General features: G+C 39.5%; 1 protein-coding gene across 1 annotated transcript; it reads left to right on the top strand.

The window, feature by feature from the left end:
- Positions 1 to 64: 64 nt before the first annotated feature.
- LOC128703558 (uncharacterized) lies at positions 65 to 23,201 on the top strand. Its single transcript, XM_053798228.2, has 8 exons — positions 65 to 299; positions 2,468 to 2,651; positions 3,949 to 4,249; positions 10,054 to 10,280; positions 10,995 to 11,351; positions 15,976 to 16,215; positions 18,478 to 18,573; positions 20,419 to 23,201. Exons 2-8 carry the CDS (start codon positions 2,505 to 2,507, stop codon positions 23,197 to 23,199), a joined length of 4,149 nt encoding a protein of 1,382 aa, XP_053654203.2. The 5' UTR covers positions 65 to 299; positions 2,468 to 2,504; the 3' UTR covers positions 23,200 to 23,201.
- Positions 23,202 to 27,203: the final 4,002 nt, after the last annotated feature.

Raw genomic sequence — 27,203 nt, 5'->3', positions numbered from 1 at the left:
TAGATATATAAATGTGATATTTAATAATGACTTCAACTGAGACATGACAAAAATTTACTCAAAATGATATATGAGTGCGAGTCCCAGGCTGGGCCGGTGACCGGCTGCTCTCAGGAGCTGTACTGTCGCAGCTGAGAAAAAAGGGACTTGTGACTCAATTATTAAGGAGGAAATAACGCCCCAAAAAAGGATTGAAGGAATATGCCACCGTGCCCAGGGCAGAAGAAGAAGTTCATGCACCACCCAGGCCGTCAAACAACATATAAAACCATCGTAGAAGTCTGAAATACCAGTTTCTTGTAAGTTAGTTTGTAAACAAACCTTATATCCTGGGCCATCCGGTAAATAAATCCCTTCACTTTGAAATTAAATGGGTTCTTTTTTTTTTTTACATATTCCACTACAGAGTACACGGAATAATTAGGTTGTTTCCAGGGACTAACTGATGTTAATGGGTGGTTTTGTGGGCGTGGAGGTGGGTGTGGGCGGCTCTGCTGGCACATACCTCCCTCATTTCCTATTTTATTTTTATTTATTACACTATACAGACAAATTTATAATTTTACAATGATGGTGAGGGTACATGAATGTTATGAGCATACACATAGAGCACATTATGTAGTTTTAACATAGATAACCTAGTCTGGACTTACAATGGTATACGTATTTAAATTGGAGTCAGACTGTCTCGCCATAACTCTTAGTTATCATAATTACTGGATGACTTGTGTCAGCCAGTAACACTGACTCTTGTGTTAGTGACACTGATTCATGTGTCAGCCAGTAACACTGACTCTTGTGTTAGTGACACTGATTCATGTGTCAGCCAGTAACACTGACTCTTGTGTTAGTGACACTGATTCATGTGTCAGACAGTATCACTGACTTGTGTCAGTCAGTAACACTGACTTCAGTATTAGCTAATAACTGACTGACTGACACCTTTTTAGCTACAGTGTAACTACTAAGTTATGAGGCTCAAAGTGCATCCTTGCAAGACCCAGTGCCTGAATTTGACCTCATTAGTCTTGTTTTTTGTATTTCTTCGTACGTTGGTTTGCGTGCAGCCAGCAGCAACAGCCTGGTTGATCAGGCGCTGATCCACCAGGAGGCCTGGTCACAGACCGGGCCGCGGGGGCATTGACCCCCGAAACTCTCTCCAGGTAAACTCCAGGTAAAAATATCAACTGGGCTTGTCTATTAAGTTTTTATATTTTTTTAGGCCTAGCTCTATTGCTCACTTAATATATGATAGCATAAACATGTTATCAGGCTTTTATATGCATTTGAAAATGGAAAAAAAGCAATGTTTCACTACTGCAATTTTCACTTTACATGTTTACCTGTTTTTACCTGTTTTTTAGTACATACTGTAGAAGACACTGTGTTACCTCATTGGAACTAAGTCACTTTGTCTGACTTTTCCAAGTTATCCTAGGACAGGGCTACTCAGTTGGCGGCCCGTGGTCCAAATCCGGACCTTCTGAGTATTCTAGTTGGACCACAGGCTTCAGGAGAAAGCTTACTTAAATAACAGCTGTTACCACGTTCAGGATCAGGTGATACACAAGAGAGGGATTAATACATTATTTTATCTGAATGGACTGCATACACTTAATGGAATACAGTATTCTAGCATAGCTAAATATTAGTGATATTTTCTTCCATCCGATGGTAATTCATATGTATCCAGACCTTTGCATACATTGGTACATTGGTATCTGGACCTTTGCATACATTGGTACTGTCCAAGTGGACCCTTGGTCATAGTAGTTGAGTAGCCCCGCCCTAGGAAATTTACAGTATGTATGATAATTGTACTCGTGTGTACCTGTGCCTAAATAAACTTGCTTTAGTCACAGCAAAAAATCTTGGTCATTATTTATATTTTCCCTGGACTGAAATCAATTAACATTTTGTAATATAACTAACAACCATGTTATCTGTTACATGAGAAATATAGTAATTTTTTTGTGGAAATTGTTTAAATAGATGATAATGGGCAAAAATAAAAAAATTATGAATTGTAATTTGTAAAAAAAATTATTAAGTTTGTTGTGCAGTGGAATCAAGCTTTATTTTTATATGTAATCTGTAATGTCGACTCACCTTTGGCAAGACTGTGATAGTGAGTGATGGTGAAAGTGTTTCATCTTTTTTGGGTCACTGTACCTCAGTGGGAGGTGACATAACTTATCCTAGACCAATTGCAAAATCATCGGTTGGGTTAATTTGGATAACATTAGGTTAAGTTATATTAAAAAGGTATTTTCCCCATAGACACTAAATACTTATGTATATCTCCATTGCACAGTGCACTTAATACTAAATCATTTGCATAAGAAACATTGGGAAATAAAGTATATATTGACCAGAATTCTTTCAGGTACTGTATTATCAGTCATGTAAACTCAAATTTGTAGCTACATTTCTTAGACTGGAACTTTACCTTTCACTTCATTTTCAGAACATTCTTTTGTACTGAGTACATCTCATGCAGCAAGATGGTGGACTTGGGTGGGGGAACAAGAGAACGTTTCCAAGACTTTGACACAGCAGACCCAGAGGATGTGTTACCTCCTGTGTCAACAGTGAGCTACTACCACCCTCACCATGCATCTCGAACCTCTTCGTGGCGGCACTCACTTCAGGTCTGTCATTTCATTTTAGTACTTAACTATAGAGTTAATTGGTAACATCCACTAGGAGTACATGAGAAAAAGTAAGGGAGAAATAGATAGGGAGGGGGAAAAGTAAGGAAGAGTTAGAGAGGAAGGAAGAGAAATAAAGGAAAAAGTGAGTGAGAGGAGGGGGAAGAGAAAGGGAGGGAAGGAAGGAAAGGGGAGTTCCACAATGATGGGGCACAAGCATTTGGAAGTTCTTGTAGGAACATTGAGGAGGAGGGTTAGGGATGATAACAGGACAAAGAATGGATCTTATGGTTAAAAAATAGGGGCTCCATTGCCAACTAGTGGAGAGCAGGTAGACCAACCATGGAGCAGGGAAGCCCCAGAAAGGGCTTTGTTGAAAGAAGCCCTGGCCAGTGCCGGAACAGGAGGATGACATCCATGGGATATCAGGCTTAAATGCTAAGCACTGGGGTACTCAGAGTGAGTAAAATTGTGAATAACATACTATCAGTAGCTGGCCACTACATCAAACAAGCCAACATCTCATTAGTGACTTGTTTAATGGTAGAACTTCTGGCTAGAGTAACAGCCGTTGATAAAACAGGCAAGAGATCAGACTAAGGAACTCTTAAGAATGCCAGGGCCCCGAGATTCTACCAGGTCCTAAGGGCCCTGGTCCAAAGGTAGAAGGCGATGGGGGCCAAGGAAGACAAAGCCAGCATCCTTACGATGAATGCCTAGCCCATCAGTAGGAGGTATAGTCATGCAGACCAACATTAATAAAACAGTGTCTCTTGATGCTGTACACTCCCAACAAAAATGGGTCTATCTCACAAAGCACTCTTAGTTACTCATGCACAGTAACGAGCAAACCCAGGCCAAATGGAGAACAAAAATGAAAGGCTGCATGGTAATCATAAGACCTGTGAGCAGTAAGGAGCGTCACAAAGCTTGAAGACATCTGTAGTGTCTCCACTTACCTAACAAAATCAAATACAGATTTAGGATGTATCCACGAGGAGAAAGAGAAATAGGTATTCATATGTGGAGCTTTGAGCTCAGCCACTTTTGCATACTGATTTTTAGGCTTGATTTTATCTAGAATTTTAAGACTACATGCTTGATGCTGTATGACATATGGGTTTAGCACTTTCCTGTGAATAGACTGTAATAATATTAAATATATGAATACTGTACTTTATATTGGAAATTACAATAAACTCCGTAATAGTGATAATGGAATAAGATATCTTGCATTTAATTTTGTATCTTATCCAGTCAAAGGTAATAGATTTTTATTTATGTATTTTTTATACAGGAGCAGGATGTTGGCAATAGATCAAATTTCTTGGAATCAATGCATCATGATCTAGTTCAAATCAAGAATGACCCTGAAAATCTCTCACGAATATGCAACAGCACCAGCTCCATGCCATTTGTTGAAGGGTCTGCTGATTCATTTCTAGAAGCTGCAGAGGATGTCAAAGCAAAAGGGCAGCTATTTCAAGAGATTACACAAGCTGCTGAAACATTTGAGCCTTACAGTTCATCGCCTTCTAGTGGATGTTATCGAAATTATGTTCTTCCTCCTGAACCATCATGTCATGCAGAGTATATTTGTAAATATTAAATTCTGTGTTCGCCCAAAATTTTTGCTCTTGTCAAGCATTCTCATTAAGAGGATAGTAATTTTAGTTTATTTCTTACCTGCCTTTTATTTCAACTTTACAAGTACACTTTGCTGATTATTCAAGTCAGTTTTTCTGATGTGTTTCAGTCACAGTAAGTCACAGGCACTTCATTAAGTAGTCAATAACTTTGTACCTAATGCTCAAAAATTAACCCTTTGACTGTCGCAACCCCCAATCCTGAGGTGTCTCCTGGTGTCGCAAAATTTCAAAAAAAAAAAAAAATTATTTTTTCTTATGAAATGATAGAGAATCTTTTCCCGATTGTAATGACACCAAAAAAACGAAATTTGATGGAAAACTGACGGAATTATGCTCTCGCGAAGTTAGCGACCTCGGCGATATTTACAAATCGGCGATTTCGCCCACTTTGAGCCCTATTTTCAGCTAATTCCATTGTTCCAGTCGACCAAACTCATAGCTATTTCTTTAGAACTCCATTTTGTCTATCGATTGAGTACAAGAAACTGCCCATTTACTGATTCAACTACCCAATAATGTGGTCAGAAATTTGCAATTTGGCCAATTTCACAAAAACTAAAAAATATGACAATTTCAAAATAAGGTCCAGAATGAACAATGCAGACATTCGTGGCTCTAAAATAACATTTTCATCGTTCATCAGTCATGTCTCCAGGTCCCTCTGATATTACTCTTGCTTTCTATTTTGAATTTTTATTCAAACAAAAACTAGAAGACTTACTATTATGCAGACTACTGCAATACTGTAATAATTGTATAAATAACATCAACCCATTCATGACTGCATATTAGAATGGCTAGTTGGACATTTATTGGACAATGACATCATTTGTTTACTTTTGAACATTGGCAAAAATCAAACATTTTTCCTACTTTGAGCTCCATTTCCAGGTTCTTTTTATAGTAAAATCAATCAAAATCACTTCTACTTCTGTAATATGTTTTCCATTCTATCAAATGAGACCAAGAAAATGAGAATACAACCATAAATACTCTACGAAAATAGACCACAAAGTCGGCATTTTAATTAAAAAAAAAACGGTCGGAGTTTTTTTTTTCTAATTATGCACTGCGTGCTCCAGGATTTTTTTTATATGGTGCACACTGACCACACAGACCCATTCTCTCACATGTGGGCCTACCAGCTTTCTCCTGCTTGATTTGAAGCCGCTAGAATTTATGAGTATACGTATATACGTCAAACACGGTACCTCGTAAGACGTATATATATGGCCGCGACAGTCAAAGGGTTAAAGGTTAAAGTAATCTTTTTCTCTCTTAAAATCTTGTAATAAAAAACCTTATATTTAGGAAAAAGAGAATCTCTTGATTAAATTTTATAATGCATAAGGTTTTAAATTTAGGCTCTTTAACTATTTCCTTTATGACTTACCCATGTTGAACATTTGCCTGGCCTTGTTAAGATGCAATTTTAAATTGAATAAAGCCACAGAATAGAAACTTCAAAAAAAAAAAAAACTTATCTAAATAGCTTTATTAACCCTTTCAGGGTCCGTCCCGTAGATCTACGGCTTTACGTTCAGGGTCCAAACTGTAGATCTACGTCATGAGCTCAGCTCACTCTGATAAACTGTGAGTGGTACATTTGGGCCTAGATATGAGAGAATACATGTATGTGGTATGTGTGCACCACATAAAACATCCTGCAGCACACTGTGTATAATGAGAGAAAAAACTGAAATCATGATTTTTTATTAAAACAGCGACTTTGCAGTGTTTTTTCGTATGTTTTTTATAGTTGTATTTGCGATTTCTTGGTCTCATTTGATAGAATGGAAGACATATTACAGAAATAGAGATGATTTTGATTGGTTTTAGCACTGGAAATGGCTTGAAACTGAGCTCAAAGTAGCGGAAATGTTAAATTTTTGCCGATATTCAAGAGTAAACAAACGACCTCACACATCTAATACACGTCAGCTGGTGGGTCTAATATACATTCACAAATATGGTGATGATATTTATACAATTATTACAGTATTGCATAACAGTAAATCTTCTATTTTTTGGTGTGAATAAAAATTCATTATGTGAATAAAAAATCAAAATGGAATTCATTTGTAAAGCCTCAAAATGTAACTAATGAACCGAGGAAATGTTAGTTTAGTTCCAGGAATACCTACATTGTTTATTCTGGAGCCTATTTTGAAATTGGAATATTTTGAACTTTGTGTTAAATTGGCCAAATTAACAATTTCCGATCACTTTATTTTGTAGTTGAAACAGTTGACTTGGCGATTTCTTGTGCTCAATCGATAGAATAGAAGTAATACTAGTGAAATAGCTAAGAATTTGGTTGATTGGAATAATGTAATTGGCCTAAAATGGGAGTCAAAGTCGGCAAAATTGCCGATTCGTAAATATCGCTGACACATCAAAATTCGCGAGAGCATAATTTCGTCAATTTTCCACCAAATTTCGTACTTTTTGTTTTATTACCTTCACAAAAAGATTCTCTACGATTTCATAAGAAAAAATAACAAATTTTTTTTTGGAAAATTCTTGGACACTGGGGCACCACTTCAGATTTGGGCCTTGGACCCTGAAAGGGTTAAAGTGGCTAAACCTAGCACCACACACTTTTATGCTTGGCAAAATCCTAACTAGACTCAGTGTCTGCATTGAATTTTAATGACCTTTCATGTTGCTGCTTTGTATCGTAAGTTATCTAAGAATGTACACCATGCTGTAAACAAAGTTTTTCTCTGCCACACCAGTTACTGTAAAAAGTATTTTTCAGTATTTCAACTTTTATTTTTTTCAGCCAAACATGCTATTGTTCAGGACTGCTGGCACCATTTCTCTCATTAGTTAGTGTGTTACCTTAGGAAAAGCTATTCTGGGGTAAAATAATGTTGGAAATGTCAATGAAATGGCCAAGGACACACTACCACAAACTTATGTGGCAGGCAGCTGTCTATAGTTTTGTGATACAATTCCACATTTGCTGTTTTTGGTTAGTTTTTGGTATCCATAAATATTAGTTATTGACTTTTTACTGTGCCTTGTTATCGTTTCTATGTAGATTTGCTTACGTATTTTGATTGTGTGTTCAGTTTCTAATGGTATTAGTTAAAAATTGTCACTACTTTTCTTGTTAAATTGACTTACCAGAATTGTATTTGTATATAAAAAACATAGTACAGGTAAAGGCTCTGCTTATACAGCAATTTAGGTTCCAGGCTACTTATGTAAAGCAAAAATCGCTATAAAGTGAAACATAGCCTTTTTCACTTTCAGATACATATAAAAGCCTGATAACATGTTTGTACTATTATATATTAAGTGAGCAATAGAACTAGGCCTAAAAAATGCATATACAGTGGAACCTCGGTTTTCGTATGCCCTAGTTTTCATAGGATTTGGTTTTTGATGACTTTTTTCGTCAAAATTTTGTCCCAGTTTTCATACATCCGCTCGGTTTTTGTAGAGTTGACAATGGTCTGCTGTACCAAACGTGTCCGCCTGCCCGTACCCACACAAAGCATCCCACGCATTCTGACTCGGTCTGGCTTTGTTTCCCATTGAGTGAACATTACTCCGCACGTTCAGATAACATTTCATAATAATCCGTTGTTTTTTGTGCTTGTTTATTGAGTGCAACTGCTAAATAAGCCACCATGTGTCCTCTAAAAGGATTTTGAAGGGTTTGAGGCTGACCCTGACAAACCTATGTCTATTGTGGTATCTATTGTGTCTTTGGGGAAGTCCATGGGGTTGGATGCGAGTGGCCAGGATGTGGAAGAGTTGATGGATGACCACAGGGAAGAGCTAACCACTGAAGAGCTGCAAGATCTTCAGCTGGAACAGCAACAGACCGCAGCTGAGGAAATTGCTTCAGAGGAGGAGGTAGAGAGAGGGGAGAATGTGCCTTCTTCAGTGATAAAAGACGTGTGCAAAGTGGAATGAGCTGCAAAGTTTTGTGGAGAAATATCATCCTAACAAAGCTATTGCAAGCCATGTCTGCAACATGTTCAGTGACAATGCCTTGTCCCATTTTAGGCAAATCTTAAAGAGACTCCAGAAACAGACTTCTCTGGACAGATTTTTTTGTGCGACAGGGGTCCAGTGACTCTCAATCTGGTCCTAGTGCCAGTAAAAGACAAAGAAGGGAAGTAACCCTGGATAAGGCCTTGGTACCTGAAGTCCTTATGGAGGGGGATTCCTCTTCCAAACAGTAACCTCTCCTCCTCCCTCTCCCCTCCTCACCATCTTCCATATGCCAACAACTCTTCAATAGAGGTAAAAGTGATGTTAAATGTTCATTTATCCATTTCATTAATCATTTATATTTATTTCTCATTGTTTTCTGTATGTAAAACCATAGTTATTCTCTATATACGTGTAATGTATTTTTTTTTTAATATTTTTAGGTGTCTGGAATGGATTAATTTGTCATGTAGGGGGGTAATGATTAGGGGAATATGCGGGTAAGCGGAGGGAGTCAGTAGGCAGGGGACAGGCAGGCGAGGTGGTAGGAGAGATGATTAGCGGAGGTAGGTAGGTAATGTGAGGTCACTGGTGACGACATCTTCACCTCTCATTACTCTACACTCCACACTACTCACCCTCTCACTGCTTTAACTAAACATAATAAAATATAAGAAATAGGAATAGCAAATAATGGGGACAGTGAATATTACTATTCTACTCAAACACAGTTTATTATTAAGTCATTGGGGTTTAGATAAATGGGGTGGTACACATAAGCAGTGAGACAGGGAAATACAATCAACTTGACCAAAATGAATATAACTTACAATATAGTTCAGAGGACAGTTCATCACAGGAACTAAGCCACAGGTCCCAAGACCTATACAGCACGAGTACTGCTCCAAGCCAGTACTCTGCCCAATGTCTCCAACAGTCTCTCCTCCCGAGACTCTCCAGCTCAGCTCTGCTCCCAGTCCAGATCTCTGCCCGAATCTCCTCTGCTCAGCTGTTCCTTGGGTTTATATGGTGGTCCAAGCACACCCCACAACCACGTGTACGACCTGACGCCTAGGTCTGGCACCGTCAAGAACAAAAGACCTCAGACGTGGGCGTGGCTGACAGACGTTTGCCAAGGCAAGGTGTGACCATATAATTGGTTAAATTAGGTCTCCCCAGAGACCTCACAAGCCCAGCTGAACTACATCACCTATTGGATTTACATTATTTCTTATAGGAGATGTTGCTACAGTTTTTGTACAATTCAATTTTCATCAGTCTTTCTGGAATAAATTAATCATGAAAACCAAGGTTCCACTGTACAGCACACACATTGCATACTTACTTTAAAATATTTTCATCTGTAGCTTATAGTGAGTGGTGAATACAGTGGACCCCCGGTTTACGATCAGCTCCCAATGCGACCAATTATGTAAGTGTATTTATGTTTAATGTGTTTGTATGTGTATGTTTGGGGGTCTGAAATGGACTACTCTAATTCACAATATTCCTTATGGGAACAAATTCGGTCAGTACTGGCACCTGAACATACTTCTGGAATGAAATAATATTGTAAACCGGGGGTCCACTGTATATTTATTGTAGGAAGTCTAAATAAATGAAGAATGAGTATAATTGAAAACTGTGTGTTAGCAAAACACCATAAAGCAAAGTGCTGTAAAGCTGGGACCTCCTGTACAGTGCAGTACTGTATGTTAATAATCTAAAGAAAATGTAGGTGCATTTAGTTAGAAAGCATGACATTGTAACCAAAATATTTTGACTTTCATGTTTGTATGAAGTTTCAGACACATCACAGTGGTCATGGAATCGCAGCCCAGCTGATGACAGAGGCCTTGCAGTTTCTTCTGGAGGCAATCTTCTTGTGGAGTCTGGCCAGTCAAATGAAACTGTGATTGCCTCCCTCCAGTATACAGTTCCATCTCATCTTATTCCTGATACCTTCTCTTCCTGCTTGCCCTCCCTATCTCTAACGCAGCCGCCAACATCTGTCCCATCTTGTTCATCTGTGAGTTTTGCAGCTATTTTGAATTGAACATGCAAGGGAAAATTTATGAAAACACTAATTTAAGAAATTAAATGCTTGTGTTCAGAGTCCATGGGAATAGCAACCTGTTTGTTGAAAATGTATTGGATAAATGGTTAATTATTGAAATCTATAAAGAATTTTTGTAAGGCTGGAGTCAGTGGAGATGTCATTTGATGTGACCCAGGCTAGAGCCACTGTTAACCTGACTGACAGGTGACCCAGCTCAGCATAGTGATATGGTGGTACTGCTGTATACCTCCTTCATTTATTTTTTCTCTTCATGCCTTCCCAAGTTCATACACTTGCAGTGTTAATATTGTGAGATGCTTCCGAGGAAGAGATCACTCCCTCTTGGGATAAACTCTACTTGAAACACAGCAGTAAAAAAGCCATTAACTGAATAATGAACATGCATTTTAATTGAATGGTTGTTTATATTTTAAAAAAACATATGTTGAGTATACTAGGTAAAATGTATGATATAATTATTATTGAAAGAGCTGGGGGTAAGATAAAAAATAGAATTACAGAGAAACAAGGAGGATTTACTAATGTTCTATCTTCTCTACTATTTTTAATTTTAAATTGTATGGTTTTACCATTATGCCCATTTCCTTAACAGTTATACTACATTAAATAACTTGCATATGTGTTCAGATTTCACTCACTTGAAATTAATTTTTTTTTCTACAGATGCAGCAGACATCTCCATCGACATTAACATCATCAGTGCTGGATCTTTCACCTGGTCCACCTCCCACAGCTCACCAGTTGCCGCCATTACAATCATCCATTGTGACTCAGGCATCCACCCATGTTGTTGCTGTTTCTTCTCCTCCATCGGCTCACCAGCTGCCCCCTTTGCAACCTTCCTTTATTTCATTGGATATGGCTCCACAGGCTTTGTCAACACATCATGCATTAGATGATGCCCTTGATCTGGTTGCTGTTGAAAATCATGAGAAGGCACCAGAATATGAACCAAGACACGAGTGCAGACATTGTGGTGCCTTGTTTTCCAGACTGCCTTATCTCAAGTACCACATAAAGGTGGTTAAAATGTTTGTTTTACCTTAGCTAATATACACTTGCAGATTCTTTACAGGTTTAGAGCTGTTATTCTCCCACAGTTTTTCATTGCCTGGCCTCCAGGATGAAACTCACAATAGTTGGCTAGCACCCAGGTACCTATTGAGTGCTAGGTAAACAGGGACTAAAGGCCTAAGGAGATTTGTCATTATGTTTTGCCTTCCCAGGGATTGAATTTGGAATATTTTGGTAAGAGTTGAATGAAAGGTCAAGAGTTTGATCCTTGGGTAGGGTGAGATGTATCTGCCTTTACCCGTATTCCCATTTTTGTGGTGTGGAGAGGTACATACCAGGATATGATGGTCAGGTATCAATTAGAAAAGTCTGTAGGTATGCAAAATAAACATTGTCATATTATTGCTCTTCTCCAGAAAGTAGCATCATGAGAACAGTCAGAGGTATAATATGCTAGCCCAATATCTTCAGCAGCACATCGGCCATTTCTTAAATTAGGTGTAAATTGATAAGTAAATTACAAGCAAAACTGACATTTATTCACTTACATAAAATACTAGCAGAATAACCCAGGGTTGCCTGGGATATTTAGCTTTTAGAAAATACTTTATAAGTGTAAAAAAGATTACTGAAAATCTTTCTTACTCTAGTATTGGTTCTTATGCTTCTTCAACTCTTTCATGTGCAAGAATACCTCATTAATATGGTGGGTTAGGTTCCATACTGCTGTCGTAAAACACATACAGCCTTAAAGCAAATCACAGAATTTTTTTGCTTACTAATGCATATATAAAGCCTAACAGCATGTTTACATTATCATTTATTAAGTGCCCAATAGTACTTTACCTATAAAGTTATGCAAAAGTAAAAATAATAAATAAAAAAATTGAAAATAGACGAAAATAGTGAACACGATTATATATAATTGAAAAGTGCCAAATTAGTGAAGCGCTCTAAAACGAGCATGGTATTAACGAAGTATATATGGAATAGGTGGTAAGTTACTAAATGCTGTAAAGAGCTTTTATGATGAGGATAGTGAGGCTCAGGTTAGGGTGTGTAGAAGAGGGGGAGACTACTTCCCGGTAAAAGTAGGTCTTAGACAGGGATGTGTAATGTCACCATGGTTGTTTAATATATTTATAGATGGGGTTGTAAAAGAAGTAAATGCTAGGGTGTTCGGGAGAGGGGTGGGATTAAATTATGGGGAATCAAATACAAAATGGGAATTGACACAGTTACTTTTTGCTGATGATACTGTGCTTATGGGAGATTCTAAAGAAAAATTGCAAAGGTTAGTGGATGAGTTTGGGAGTGTGTGTAAAGGTAGAAAGTTGAAAGTGAACATAGAAAAGAGTAAGGTGATGAGGGTATCAAATGATTTAGATAAAGAACAATTGGATATCAAATTGAGAAGGAGGAGTATGGAAGAAGTGAATGTTTTCAGATACTTGGGAGTTGACGTGTCGGCGGATGGATTTATGAAGGATGAGGTTAATCATAGAATCGAGTGAAAAAAGGTGAGTTGTGCGTTGAGGTATATGTGGAGTCAAAAAACGTTATCTATGGAGGCAAAGAAGGAAATGTATGGAAATATAGTAGTACCAACACTCTTATATGGGTGTGAAGCTTGGGTTGTGAATGCAGCAGCGAGGAGACGGAGGCAGTGGAGATGTCCTGTCTAAGGGCAATGTGTGGTGTAAATATTATGCAGAAAATTTGGAGTGTGGAAATTAGAAGGTGTGGAGTTAATAAAAGTACAGTGGACCCCCGCATAACGATCACCTCCGAATGCGACCAATTATGTAAGTGTATTTATGTAAGTGCGTTTGTACGTGTATGTTTGGGGGTCTGAAATGGGCTAATCTACTTCACAATATTCCTTATGGGAACAAATTCGGTCAGTACTGGCACCTGAACATACTTCTGGAGTGAAAAAATATCGTTAACCGGGGGTCCACTGTATTAGTGAGAGGGCTGAAGAGGGGTTGTTGAGGTGGTTTGGTCATTTAGAGAGAATGGATCAAAGTAGAATGACATGGAGAGCATTTAAATCGATAGGAGAAGGAAGACGGGGTAGGGGTTGTCCTCGAAAAGGTTGGAAGGAAGGGGTAAGGGAGGTTTTGTGGGCGAGGGGCTTGGACTTCCAGCAGGCGTGCATGAGCGTGTTCAATAGGAGTGAATGGAGACGAAAGGTATTTGGGACCTGACGATCTGTTGGAGTATGAGCAGGGTAATATTTAGTGAAGGGATTCAGGGAAACCGGTTATTTTATATAGCCGGACTTGAGTCCTGGAAATGGGAAGTACAATGCCTGCACTCTAAAGGAGGGGTTTGGGATATTGGCAGTTTGGAGGGATATGTTGTGTATCTTTATGTGTATATGCTTCTAAACTGTTGTGTTCTGATCACCTCTGCAAAAACAGTGATTATGTGTGAGTGAGGTGAAAGTGTTGAATGATGATGAAAGTATTTTCTTTTTTGGGGATTTTCTTTCTTTTTTGGGTCACCCTGCCTCGGTGTGAGATGGCCGACTTGTTAAAAAAAAAAAAAATGTTTTTTCTCCATGGGGAAGTGGAACAGAATTCTTCCTCTGTAAACCATGCATGTCATAAGAGGCAACTAAAATGCTCTCAGCATTTTAGTTGCCTGTATATATTACAGTTACTAAACTTAAAAAGAAACTTTTGTTTTTCTTTCTGGGCCACCTTACTTTGGTGGGATATGGCTAGTTTGTTGAAAGAAGAATATGTTTTTTTAAATCAGTTTAATAAAAGAGCATTAAAATTGTCATTCAACATAGTGGCAAAAGTATTTGCACCCTAATAACCTTGCTCCTGGGAATAATTAAGCTTCTGAAAAAGTTAGGTTGCACTGGCATTCATGGAGGCTGAGTGAAGCATAAACCAGCTGACACTGACTAATATACAAGATAATTTGCACTGCCCTGCTTATTTCTACCCTACATACCTTGATAGTATGAATGCAATGTTTTCTCACATTACCAAGTCTATCCATCTTTGTTTTGAGTTTTCTCTGCCAGCCTTATGTTCAGTTGGACATACTTCACTATTCTACCCATTTATTCTTTGCAACTCAACCATAGTTCCATGTTTTTATTTTATCTCTGTCTTATATGTCTGTATTTGAATATAGTATATTGTATAATGAAGATGGCATATCACTAAGACTTTTGTTTTCTGTTTTACTATTTATTTATACTTCTTCCCTCAGAGGAGGTTCCTTGAGGCCAGTGAACCTGAATGCCTTCCATTCCTGTAGGTGTTGTATGAGCTCCTACAAGTTCAGCTCTTCCCCATAAATATAATAGTTTATACTTTTCAGGACAGTGTTATATGTCTTGTTAGTGGACTGACATTCACTTAAGTTGCCACTTTATTAGGTACACCTTTACACCTTATTAATGCAAATATCTAACCAGCTAATCACCTGGCAGCCCCTCAGTACCTAAAAGCATGGAGACATGGTCAAGAGGTCCAGTTGGTGTTCAAACCAAACTTCAGAATAGGGAAGAAATGTCATGTAAATGACTTTGACCGTGGAATGATTGTTGGTGCCAGACATGGTGGTTTGAGTATCTCCGATACTGCTGATTTGAAATTTACACACACACAACAGTCTCTTAAACATTTACAGAGAATGGTACAAAAAACACTAAACATCCATTGAGTGGTAGTTCTGTGGGGAAAAACTCCTTGATAATGAAGGAGGTCAGAGGAGAATGTTCAGACTGGTTCAAGCTGACAGGAAGGTAACAGTAACTCAAATAACTATGTCACACACAAAAAAAAATTTTAACACTGGCCATCTCCCACTGAGGTAGGGTGACCTGAAAAAGAAACGTTCATTATAATTCACTCTTATCACAGTCTTGCCAGAAGCATGCTAATACAGTGGTACCTCGAATTTCGAGCAGCTCCCAACTCGAACAATTATGCAAGTGTATTTTTGTAAGTGCTTTTGTAAGGGTATTTTTGGGGGTCTGAAATGGACTAATCTAATTTACATTATTCTTTATGGGAACAAATTCTTTTGGTATCAGCATTGGAACAGCCTTCTGGAACGAATTAAGTTCGAAACGTGAGGTACTACTGTTCAGCTGCCCCTCCAAACTGTAGATATCCCTATCCCTCCTTCAGAGTGTAAGTACTGTACGTCTCACCACCAGGACTCCAGTCTGGCTAACCAGTTCCTTGAATCCTTTCACAAATGTTACCTTGCTCACACTCCAACATATCATCAAGTCCTGAAAACCATTTGCCTCCTTTATTAATAAAATTATTTTTTGTAGTACATAAATTTGATTGTAAACATGTAGCATCATCTAAATTTAATAGTTTTGTAGCAAAATTTAATTTTTTTGCAGTTTTTAAACTTCGCTAATAATTTGGAATTGAGTATTGACTGTCTTGGTTTAGTTACTTAAAATAGCTTCTTGCCAATTTATCTGTTAAATTGTTTCTTCTGTAGAAAACACACAGATAGCGTGTCTGTTTGCACTTAACAGATGTGGAATGAGCCACACGAGTTTAGCATTTCACAAAAATATAATAAAAATAATTTACTTTCTGAGATTAATTTGTACTATTAAAATGCTTACTTCTTTCAGGCTCATTTGGATGAAATGGCAGGTTCTTGTGCCAAGCAAGAGGATGAAACTCAAGCCCTTGAACTACATGATCCAAAGCCCACACATGTACTTCAGACTGCTGAGAAACCTAAGCAAGAGGATAAAGCTCTACCCCTTGAACTAAATGAACTGAAGCCCAAAAGAGTACTGCAGACCACTGAGAAACATTTTACATGTAAACACTGTAATGAGACATTTTCACAAGCAGAAAAACTAAAGGTTTGTTTTGCTAATTCTCCTATAATGTGGTATGTACATTATAGGTATATGTGTTTCTAGAAATGACTGAGTTGTAGAAAAGTGTTAGGTACACACATTGAAAAACTTGCAGGATAAATATGATTACGTTCCAGTACTGGAAATAACATTATATTTTTCTTTTAATAGGACTAAATACATTACATGCAACTTCTCAAGACATTTATTGATGTACAATAAAAATTCTGGTGACAAATCAATAATTGTACATCAGTAAATGTCTTAAGAAGTTAATAGTCTTTTCCACCTGCTATAAAGGCTCCTGGACATTTGGCCAACAGACACCTTGCTGACAGACATTTGATCAAATGAACATTTCACCCATGTACATTTCACCAAATGGCAATTTCACCAATGGACATTTCACCAAACGGACATTTGGCAGAACTGACATTCATCACAGCATGTTTCCCAAACATTAAAAAGAAGCAATAAAAATAAACGAAATTAAAAAGGTCATAAAATAACAAACATATCCTAGCCTAATTATCTGTTTGGTCTGTTGCCCATTTGGCCAAATGACTGTCAGTACAATGTCTGTTCAGCCAATCGTTCTTTGTTCAAAGATCTATCAGTCAAGTGTGAGTCAGTCATCTGTCCAGCCACTGCTATAAATTTTTTTTTCCCTCAACAAGTCGGCCGTCTCCCACCAAGGCAGGGTGACCCAAAAAGAAAGAAACTCCCCAAAAAGAAAATACTTTCATCATCATCCAGTACTTTCACCTCACTCACACATAATCACTGTCTTTGCAGAGGCTCCCAGATATAACAGTTTAGAAGCATATATAAAGATATATAACATACCCCTCCAAACTGCCAATATCCCAAACCCCTCCTTTAAAGTGCAGGCATTGTACTTCCCATCTCCAGTACTCAAGTCCACTATAAATTATTTTACATCCCTTCTCACATTTTGGCAGTCCTTATTTTCTGAAGTTGAAATTTGTTAGAGGCTTCGGGATGTGAGGATATTGGACCAGTGTGGAAAGTTATGGTTCTGTGGATGCTTTTGAAGCCTTCAGTTGCTGATGGTTGTGTGATTGAGTAAATTATAGTGGAACCCCAAGTTTCGGCCATAATTTGTTCTAGAAGGCTGTTTGAGTGCCATTATTGAACGAATTTGTTCCCATAAGGAATAATGTAAATTAGATTAGTCCATTTCAAACTCCTAAAAATACACTTACAATAATACACTTGCATAATTGTTCGAGTTGGGAGGTGTCCAAAACTCTGGGTACCACTGTGTTTTGTAATTCATATCTGCATTATAGTGTTTTATGTATAGCATTGCTTAATTTGTTGAGTTTATGATATGGTAGTTTAAAGTGTTGAAGAAGCAGTTTTACATTGAAGGTTATCCAAGTTAAGATCTTTATGGATAATACATAAAATCTGGTCAAAGGCAAGCACAGCCTCTCTTGTGACTGCTGGTGCAAGTTTATTCTCCACTTCCTGCTCTGCTTCCTCTCACTTTTTCCTGGAACTTCTTCTCCAGTACTTCCTCATTCAGCTAAGTAGTGTTCTCACCCAAAAATTCTACGTCTTTCACATCCTCATTCTTTATTGTAAAAACTTGCAAATACTCCAGCTGATCTCACCTCACACCTTAGTGTAGGGAAATCTTCAAAAAAATTAATTACAGGTTGCCATAATTTTCTCCATCCAGCATTTACAGAAGAATAGCATGCCTAATCCTCTGATGGCACTGTCATTAACTGCATTGGCAGTGTTTAACCCACACCACAACAACCATATTTTATCATGATATGCATTGGTGAAAGTGTTTCTTTTTCGGATCACCCTGCCTCAGTGGCAGATGGGCACGTTGTATGAAGATTTACTGTATTTTTTTTTCAACACTCTGGCCTTCTCCCACCAAGGCATGCAGGCATACTGCATACAGTATTTAATTTATTTGAAGTTTGTCTATTCTTTTTCAATCTTCATTTTAGTGTATAGGCTTAGTACTGCATACTTCTATTTAAGCAGTTGCTCGGTTTGCTGTACTAACTCTCCACAGTTTTCTCCTGTATCACTTATTGATTATGTACTTTAGTTTGGCCTCAAACATTTCACTGTCAATCTTGATACATCCTACATGCTCATAATCATTTGCTTTTTCCTTGCATGATATTTAAAGGGCAGTTAATTATTTGATATAAAAATATTAGTTTTTCCCTGGTATTTATTTTGTAAAGAAGTTAAATGTACTAATGTTACCAGGTACACGAGTTGAATCATTCCGGAGAGCGGCCATTTAAGTGCAGTGAGTGTAGCACAGCCTTCTCTGCTAAAGCCATGCTTATAAGACATATGAAGGTAAATTATATATTTTTTAATTTAGAATTTAAGGATTAAATGCACCAATATTGTTTAGTTTTACATCATTTGTAATGTACCATAAAAGTAATATAATTTTAACTGCATGGTTTGAAATAGGTACACTAGATCTTAGGTCACAAACAGCTCCATTTGGAATTTTAATAACTCTATTTAACTTCTCTTGTACTGAAATGCATTTGATAGTTTGCTGCATTTTCTCAACCTTCCCCTCTTCCTTCCTAATTATCTGCTATACATTTATTCTTTGTCTTTGTAATTAATACGAAAGACAGGGTTACTTGCTCCAGTGCTCTTGGCATTTTGGTAGCCTTCTATGATGTGCATAGTTTATGGAGGGTGGATTCAAGTCCATTTTTCCATGGAAGTGAAAGAAAACACTACACAGGTCAGAACTATTAAGAAGGTAGAAGAAAACTCAGATGTGTGCTCATGAACACATGCACACACATACACGCACACACATACATGCACGTGCACACTCATGTGCACACATGAAAGCATTCACACACATATGCATGCACGCACTCATGCATGCACATACATGCATGTGCACAGATGCACATACTTGCATACACACACACACACTGAGCCAGGACCTGTGACTCAACCCCTGCAACCACATATAGATGAGTACATACACACATTATTTTCATTTATTTACACTTTAAAAATATGTAAAGGTAGAAAGTTGAAAGTGAACATAGAAAAGAGTAAGGTGATGAGGGTATCAAATGATTTCGATAAAGAAAAATCGGATATCAAATTGGGGAGGAGGAGTATTGAAGAAGTGAATGTTTTCAGATATTTGGGAGTTGACGTGTCAGCGGATGGATTTATGAAGGATGAGGTTAATCATAGAATTGATGATGGAAAAAAGGCGAGTGGTGCGTTGAGGTATATGTGGAGACAAAAAACATTATCTATGGAGGCAAAGAAGGGAATGAATGAAAGTATATTAGTACCAACACTCTTATATGGATGTGAAGCTTGGGTTGTGAATGCTGCAGCGAGGAGGAGGTTGGAGGCAGTGGAAATGTCCTGTCTAAGGACAATGTGTGGTGTAAATATTATGCAGAAAATTTGGAGTGTGGAAATTAGGAGAAGGTGTGGAGTTCATAAAAGCATTAGTCAGAGGGCTGAAGAGGGGTTGTTGAGATAGTTTGGTCATTTAGAGAGAATGGGTCAAAGTAGAATGACATGGAGAGCGTATAAATCTGTAGGGGAAGGAAGGTGGGGTAGGGGTTGTCCTCGAAAAGGTTGGGAGGAAGGGGTAAAGGAGGTTTTTGTGGACGAGGGGCTTGGATTTCTAGCAAGCGTGCGTGAGTGTGTTCAATAGGAGTGAATGGAGACGAATGGTATTTGGGACCTGACGAGCTGTTGGAGTGTGAGCAGGGTAATATTTAGTGAAGGGATTCGGGGAAAACTGGTTATTTTTATATAGCTGGACTTGAGTCCTGGAAATGGGAAGTATAATGCCTGCACTCTAAAGGAGGGGTTCAGGATATTGGCAGTTTGGAGGGACATATTGTGTATCTTCATACGTATATGCTTCTAAGCTGTTGTATTCTGGGCACCTCTGCAAAAACAGTGGTTATGTGTGAGTGAGGTGGAAGTGTTGAATGATGATGAAAGTATTTTCTTTTTGGGGATTTTCTTTCTTTTTGGGTCCCCCTGCCTCGGTGGGAGACGGCTGACTTGTTGAAAAAAAAAAATTAAAAGCAGTTGATTCAGAGATACGAATAGTGGTCTAAATGGCATCACATTGAGCACTTAAATTACAGTTAATTCACATAATATTTTCTCGTTCGTTTTCTTTTGCAGGTTCATACTGGAGAAAAGCCATATAGTTGTGATGAGTGCAAGACTTGCTTTACAGAGGCTGGCAGCTTGAAGGTACACAAACGACTGCATAGTGGTGAGAAACCTTTTAAGTGTGACCAATGTGACATTGCCTTTAATGGTGCTGGCATGTTGGCTACACACAAAAGAAAGCACACAGGAGAAAAACCTTACAGATGTAATGAATGTGGTGAAACATTTCGGCTTCTGTCTACCTTGAAAAGTCACCGACGTAGGCACACAGGAGAGAAACCATTTGTGTGTGAGGTGTGTGGTGCCTCATTCACCCAAAGAGCAGCCATGCAGCGTCACAAGAGAATTCATTCCAATCAGAAGCCATGGAAATGTGAACAGTGTGGATATAAATTTCGAGAAAAAGAGAATCTGAGAAAACATATTGCTCTTCATCAGATAAAACTGCAACATACATGTAACATATGTGGTTCAGGTTTCAATCAGGCTAAGAAATTAGAGATTCATAAAATGCTTCACAATGGTGGAGATAGACCGTATCAGTGCAATAAATGCCCGTCCACTTTCACTAATCCCAAATACTTGGCGCAGCATAAAAAACGTGTTCATGACAGAAAGGGATCAATACGTTGTGAAGAGTGTCATAAAACATTTAAAAGGAAAGAGATTCTGCGGTCTCATTTGAGAATACACAAGGGTGAACGACCATACGTGTGTGAGGAATGTGGGGCTGCATTTAATCAGAGAGGAACACTAACAAAACATATTCGTAATCACACTGAGCGACCATACGCATGTGAAGAATGTGGGGCTGTATTTACTCAGAGGGGGACACTAACAAAACACATTCGTAATCATACCAACAGTGTTTCGATTTGTGAGAAAAAAAGTGATGAAAATTATGTTGAGATTTCTGCTGTGGATCATAAACTGGATGACATCAAGACTGGTGATGTCTCATTACGTTGCCCAACTTGCAATGTCAGTGTCTCAACTCAGGAGGAGTTAGTGCGGCATAAGAGGACAAGTCATCCATCACTTAGAACTGCACAAAATAATTCTGGGTCTGAGCAAGAAGTTGATGATAGTAGCGAGCATATTAGGGATAAGTATGTGTGTGAAGAGTGCGATCAAATATTTTTCCGAAGACGACAGCTTAAGGCGCACAAAAAATATTGTCCATGTATCTGTTCAACCCGTCAATCAGGGCCCTCTAAGCATACAAACATTAACACAGCTTTTCAGAGTGATACTACTAAAGAAGTGGATGCCATGAAACTTCTAACAGCAGCATTAGCAGTGACAGATAGTGAGGTAAGTGATAGTCTTGGGTATCAGAATTCTGTTGGTCGAGGTCAGCTATCTTCGGCCTCCTCAGTGGAACACTCTTTGGAACGTTACCCCTCTCCCCCTTCTGTCCCTTCTGCAGTAGAGCAACCTCATCGTTACTCCTCACCTCATCTCCCTACAGGTGATTCTCTCTTTCCTCATCATGTTAACATACATCAACCACAGAATCGTATACATCAACCATCACAGCAAGAGGTGCATCTGTCACAACCATTGCAACAAAATCAGTTACAGCAGCCTCTGCAAGACCATCTACAACAATTGCCACATCAAATGACTTTGCAACATTTATCCCAAAGTAATCTGTCGCACTTGTCAGACCAGAGTGATCAGTTGCAGCATTCACCACAAAGTAATATGTCACAGTCACCTCATCAGCATGATCATATGCAACATTCAGATCACCTACAGCCTTTAACACAAGAACATAACTCGCTTCATCAGTCATCACAACAACATAATCATCCACAGCAATCATCACAAGACCCTGTTCATCAATTACCACTACAGCATGAACATTTACTGCTGTCTTCAAGAGAACAGAGTCATTTACAGCTGCCTTCAAGACCACAGAGTCACTTACAGCAGTCTTCAAGAGAACAGAGTCACTTACAGCTGCCTTCAAGAGTGCTGAGTCATTTACAGCTGTCTTCAAGAGAGCTGAGTAATTTACAGCTACCTTCAGGAGAGCAGAATCATTTACAGATGCCTTCAAGAAAGCAAGGTCATTTACAGCTGCCTTCAAGTGAGCAGAGTTGTTTACAGCTGTCTTCAAGAGACCAGAGTCATTTACAACAGATACCAAGTCAAGTGCCTAATCCAGTTCACTTGCAACAACCTCCAAAACAGCACAGCAGTAATTTGCAACGATCCTTAAAAGAGAACAGTCGAGTTCATCAGACTGGTAAAAGTAATTTACAGCAATCTTCAGGACAGCAAAATCACTTGCAGCATCATCCACAACAGCAAGAACAAACTCAGCAGTCATCTCATGGATCAGACCAGTTTCATCAGTCTCTTAGACAAGACCATTTACAAAATCATCTTCACTTTTATGAAATAGTGCAACAGGAGTTTTATAAAGAAAGTTCATCATCACTTTCCAGTCAGCAAATTCATCACCACACCAGGCAGCTACAATTGCTTGATCAGCCAGACCAAAATGTAACTTCTGAAGAGGACTGTCTTCACCAAGAATTTCAACAGGATCTTCAAGAAAATCTTGAAGATTGTGATGATTTTGTTCCAAACATGCATCACCAAGAGCAACAGGAACCAGATTATTGTGATCAGCACTTGCATCACCTACATGAACCAAAACACGAAGAACTTAGCGAGACTGAGCATGACGGTCGATACCATCGCAGTCCCCATTGCCATCATCCATCTTCTCCTTTGGAAAATACTAACAGCGTAAAATTTTTAGACATTCTTAGCTAGGTTTCACCTGAGCAATTAATACAATAAACAAAATATCAAGATTTAAAGGGTTCAGTATCTAATTATTGGTACTCTGAATTAGAGAAAAATTATGATTGGTGACAGTCACAGTGATTTGTTCAAGCAGTACATGTATGAAAATCTATATTTAATTGCATTGTAAAAGTTGTGTAGATTAATGTACGAAACTTAATTCGGTAAAATATTATTTTTTTAAGTAGGTGTGAATGGTGATGTTTTATATTCTAAAAGAAAAGAACTTCACTGTATACTATGGCAGCTGCAATGTCTTTTTTTTATGGACAGAAGCTCCATTGATATTTATTATTTTAGATATAAAAACAATTATTGATGGTACTGTTTGATAGTTGTTGGGTAGTTTTGTTATTTAGTTTATGGAATGATTATAGCTTTTGGTTTAGGATATTTAAGTGCCTCAAATGGTAAGTAGGAAGTGTGTGAATTTGTTCCATTACAACTGCAGCTCTGCCAAAAAAGAGCTTTTTATTATCATGAGAAAAAACATTGAAAAATATACAATCACAGAAGGGTCCTGTTATATGGCCACCTTGGAACATGGAGTAGGTCTGGTAACCGAAAAATGTTAACTACTTGAATTCATTGATACTGTATTTATTTGAGAAAAATAGGAATGCATTCCAGACAGGTGAATGTATTTTTTTTATAGGGGATCATACTTCCTTGGTAGGAAATGGCTGCTGTATTAAAAGTCATAATAATATTTTTTTTTTTAACACTGGCCATCTCCCAAGGTAGGGTGACCCAAAAATGAAACACTTTCACCAGAGGCACTCAGATATGACAGTTCAGATGATCCTCAAAACAACAATAAATACCTTTGACGGGTTCCAAGAGTTTTTCTACTTCTAGAGCCTGGCCATGAGCCAGGTTAGTTTGGTGCTTGCCTGATCAACTATTGCTGTTGGTGGCCTACACCTCCCACATATCCATCACAGCCTGGTTGATCTTCAAAGTTCTTTTCAACTTTTCCTCCTCTTCAAGGGGGGCTCCTTGGCGTGGTGAAGAGGCTCTTGGTCTGAGGAATTAGCCCTGTCGGTCTTCTTCCTCAGACCGAACCTAATTACCCCCCATTCTCCCCTCCCCTATCCCATCCTCCCCATCCTCCCCTTTTTCCATTCCTCCTCCTCCTCCTCACCCCTCCCTTTTGCCCTTCCTCTTTTTAGCCTTCGTGATTTCTCCCACAGGCGCGCTAGTTCCTAGGTAGGGGAAAGGACACCGGGGTCGATCCCATTCCGTTGAGGTTTCTTGGCGGTGGCGTAGTTTGCCGTGGAATCTGGATTGCCTAGGGATGTCCCGATCCCTCTCCGGTATCCCGGAGTAGCTTTGGGTGTCTTTTGGGCGACGGGTGTATCTCTGGAAGCCACCTTTCGGATTCCGGGGGTGGTGGCTGAAGGAGGTATGCTTTGTGGCGGATATCCGGCCGCCCTCTCTTTTGTCCACCGAGGTAGCTCGGCAGATGTGAGGTTGCTATCCCGGATTGCTGGTTTACTGGCATGAAGGGTAGGGTATGGCACGGGTTCCATGCTGCATCTGCGCTACTAGCGGTGTCGAGTCCTCTTGGGCGCGGAGGGAGATTTCCGGCCCTTTCATTCCTCCTGGGAACTATTCCTCCCCGCTCCCCCCTTTTTTTATTCTTTTTTTTGTTTTTATTTTCTTTTCTTCTTTCTTTTTTTTTCTTAAAAACAAAAAGCAAAGGAGTAACCTAACCATGGCAGCCCTAGTCCATGAAACCACTACCCCCGGGCCCCTTCTTGATACCGCACCCCATTCTGACCCTGCCTTGTGTTTAGACCACTCTTCGGACACTCCTGATGCCCCTGTACCTCTTGCTGGTGCTGTTTCCTCACCCGCTTCAGGTACCGGGGCTTCGACTGACTCCTTCGATTTGTCTGAACTCCGCTCTCCTTTGACTATGCTTCCGGCTTCTCCCTCTACGGTACGGCAATTTTCGAATCGCCCACCCATTTCATGCCGGACCAACTCCGGTCCTACTCCTAAACGCCAACGTCAATCTCCTGATGATGCTCCGTCGTTACCTTCCCATTCTACTCGGAAACGACCGACACGTCAAGCACTCCCTCTCCACGCTCAATTTCGGACCACACAATGGACTAAATTCTTTACTTTAAGACCAACTTCTTCTTCTGCCTACCTTTCTGACCATAGTATTGCCAAAGCGCTCCTGCGTCATGTTGGCAGAGATATTTCATTTCACGCTCTCAAGAGCGGTACGCGCATCGTCACTGTCCAGAATGCTACCCAAGCTCATGATCTTTCTCTCCTTTCGAATATCGATACTACTCCTATCACTATTGAAAAACATCTTTCTCTCAATTCTTGTAGTGGTACTGTCATTCTGCCCCATACCATAGTCCAACAGAATTTCCAGTCATGTGGCAATGACATTTTTGAACAGCTGGAACTCCAGGATCTCCCAATCCTCAAAGTAGACACTTATGTCCTTCCTGCCCGGGGGCGGAGACGTTACCCTTGCAATGTGGCTCGTTTAACTTTTGACAGCCGAGAACTCCCGTCCTCTGTATATGTCGCGGGACATCGGTTACAAGTTCGAAAGGTGATACCTACACCGCAACAATGTAGAAATTGCTGGCGTTTTGGTCACCCAGCGAAATATTGCAGATCTATGGCCGAATGCCCAGTCTGTGGTGCCGACAACCATTCTAATACATCTTGCAGTCAACCTCCATCTTGCCTTAATTGTAATGAAGCTCACCCTTCGTACTCCCGCCGTTGCCAGGTCTACTTAAATGAACGTGAAATCCGTTGCCTCAAAGAGGCAGAAGGTCTCCCTTATGCTATGGCAGTTACTCATCTCCGCCTCCAAGGGAGACTACCCCGTGTTTCTTATTCTCGTGTTTCCAAACATCCCCCCACTTCTGGGGTCCCATCTTCTGCAGCCTCCTCTGTTGTTACCCCTCCCATAGCCATTACGGCATCTAATCCTTTTGCTGTCCTTGGCTCTGACGTCCCGACTACAACTCAGTCTGTTCTCGCATCTTCGCGTCCTTCCTCACAAGCCCCAGTATCGACAAGACCTCGTACGACACCTAATACCAATCGCCCCTCTACTCAGAAGTCCAAAAAATCCACATTGCTCAAATCTTCTTTGCCCCTTCCTTCCCTTCTTCCACCTCCACACGTTACCTTTCCAGTCTCTGTACCTAGTTCTTCCCCTCTCTCTGGCTCTATTACAAGTGTGGAGATTCACCCTCCTCCTCGTACTATGCCTTCCACCCCCGTCCCCTCCCAAGTTTCTCCCTCTTCTGTCACCTCCCAGGTTTCTACCTCTTCTGTCCCCCCCCACACTTCATCTCCAGTCCCTTACACTTTTCCCTCCCCCTCTACTTTGGTACAGTCCATTACTGTCCCAATCTTTACTCACCCTCCTCCTCCTATCTCCAATATGGTTTCCCATACATCTTTGAATTCAGAAACACTTGAAGCCATTTCAGAATATATTGCAGAGACTAAACCTTCAATGGACACTGATTCACTTCCTGTTCCTTCTCTTCCCTCTCCTCCATCTTCACAACCCCATTCTTCGCAACGCTCCGTTCCTTCGCTACTTGAACATCTTCCAATGCCACCACACGTTGACTTTTCTAACCCCTCTAGTCCGTAGGTGCCTTTACCTACAGATTCCTGATATTTTCTTCATCGCCAATCATGGCCTATTTACAGTGGAATATCCGCGGCCTCAGGGGTAATCGGGGTGAGCTTCAGATGTTGCTTTCCAGGTTTTCCCCTGTTGGTGCTTGCTTACAAGAACCAAAATTACACTCGGCTGTTTTCCAACCTATCTCAGGCTATAATTTATTGTATTCTTCGGATCCTTTCTCAGATGGGACCTTTAATGAAAGTGCCCTTCTTCTACGCAATGATATTCCGTACTGTCAACTATTTGTCCATACCTCGCTGCATTACACTGCAGCCCGTATCCA

This window comes from Cherax quadricarinatus, chromosome 76 (genome assembly GCF_038502225.1).
Source record: "Cherax quadricarinatus isolate ZL_2023a chromosome 76, ASM3850222v1, whole genome shotgun sequence".
NCBI classification, from domain to species: domain Eukaryota; kingdom Metazoa; phylum Arthropoda; class Malacostraca; order Decapoda; family Parastacidae; genus Cherax; species Cherax quadricarinatus.
This window is presented reverse-complemented; position numbering and strand designations above follow the sequence as displayed.

Bases quoted from the DNA above. Each gene is read 5' to 3' on its own strand.
- LOC128703558 (XM_053798228.2), top strand. From the start codon at position 2,505: ATGGTGGACTTGGGTGGGGGAACAAGAGAACGTTTCCAAGACTTTGAC. The intron at 10,281-10,994 runs GTGAGTTTTGCA...TTTTTTCTACAG, and splicing joins CTGTCCCATCTTGTTCATCT to ATGCAGCAGACATCTCCATC. The intron at 16,216-18,477 runs GTTTGTTTTGCT...TAATGTTACCAG, and splicing joins CACAAGCAGAAAAACTAAAG to GTACACGAGTTGAATCATTC.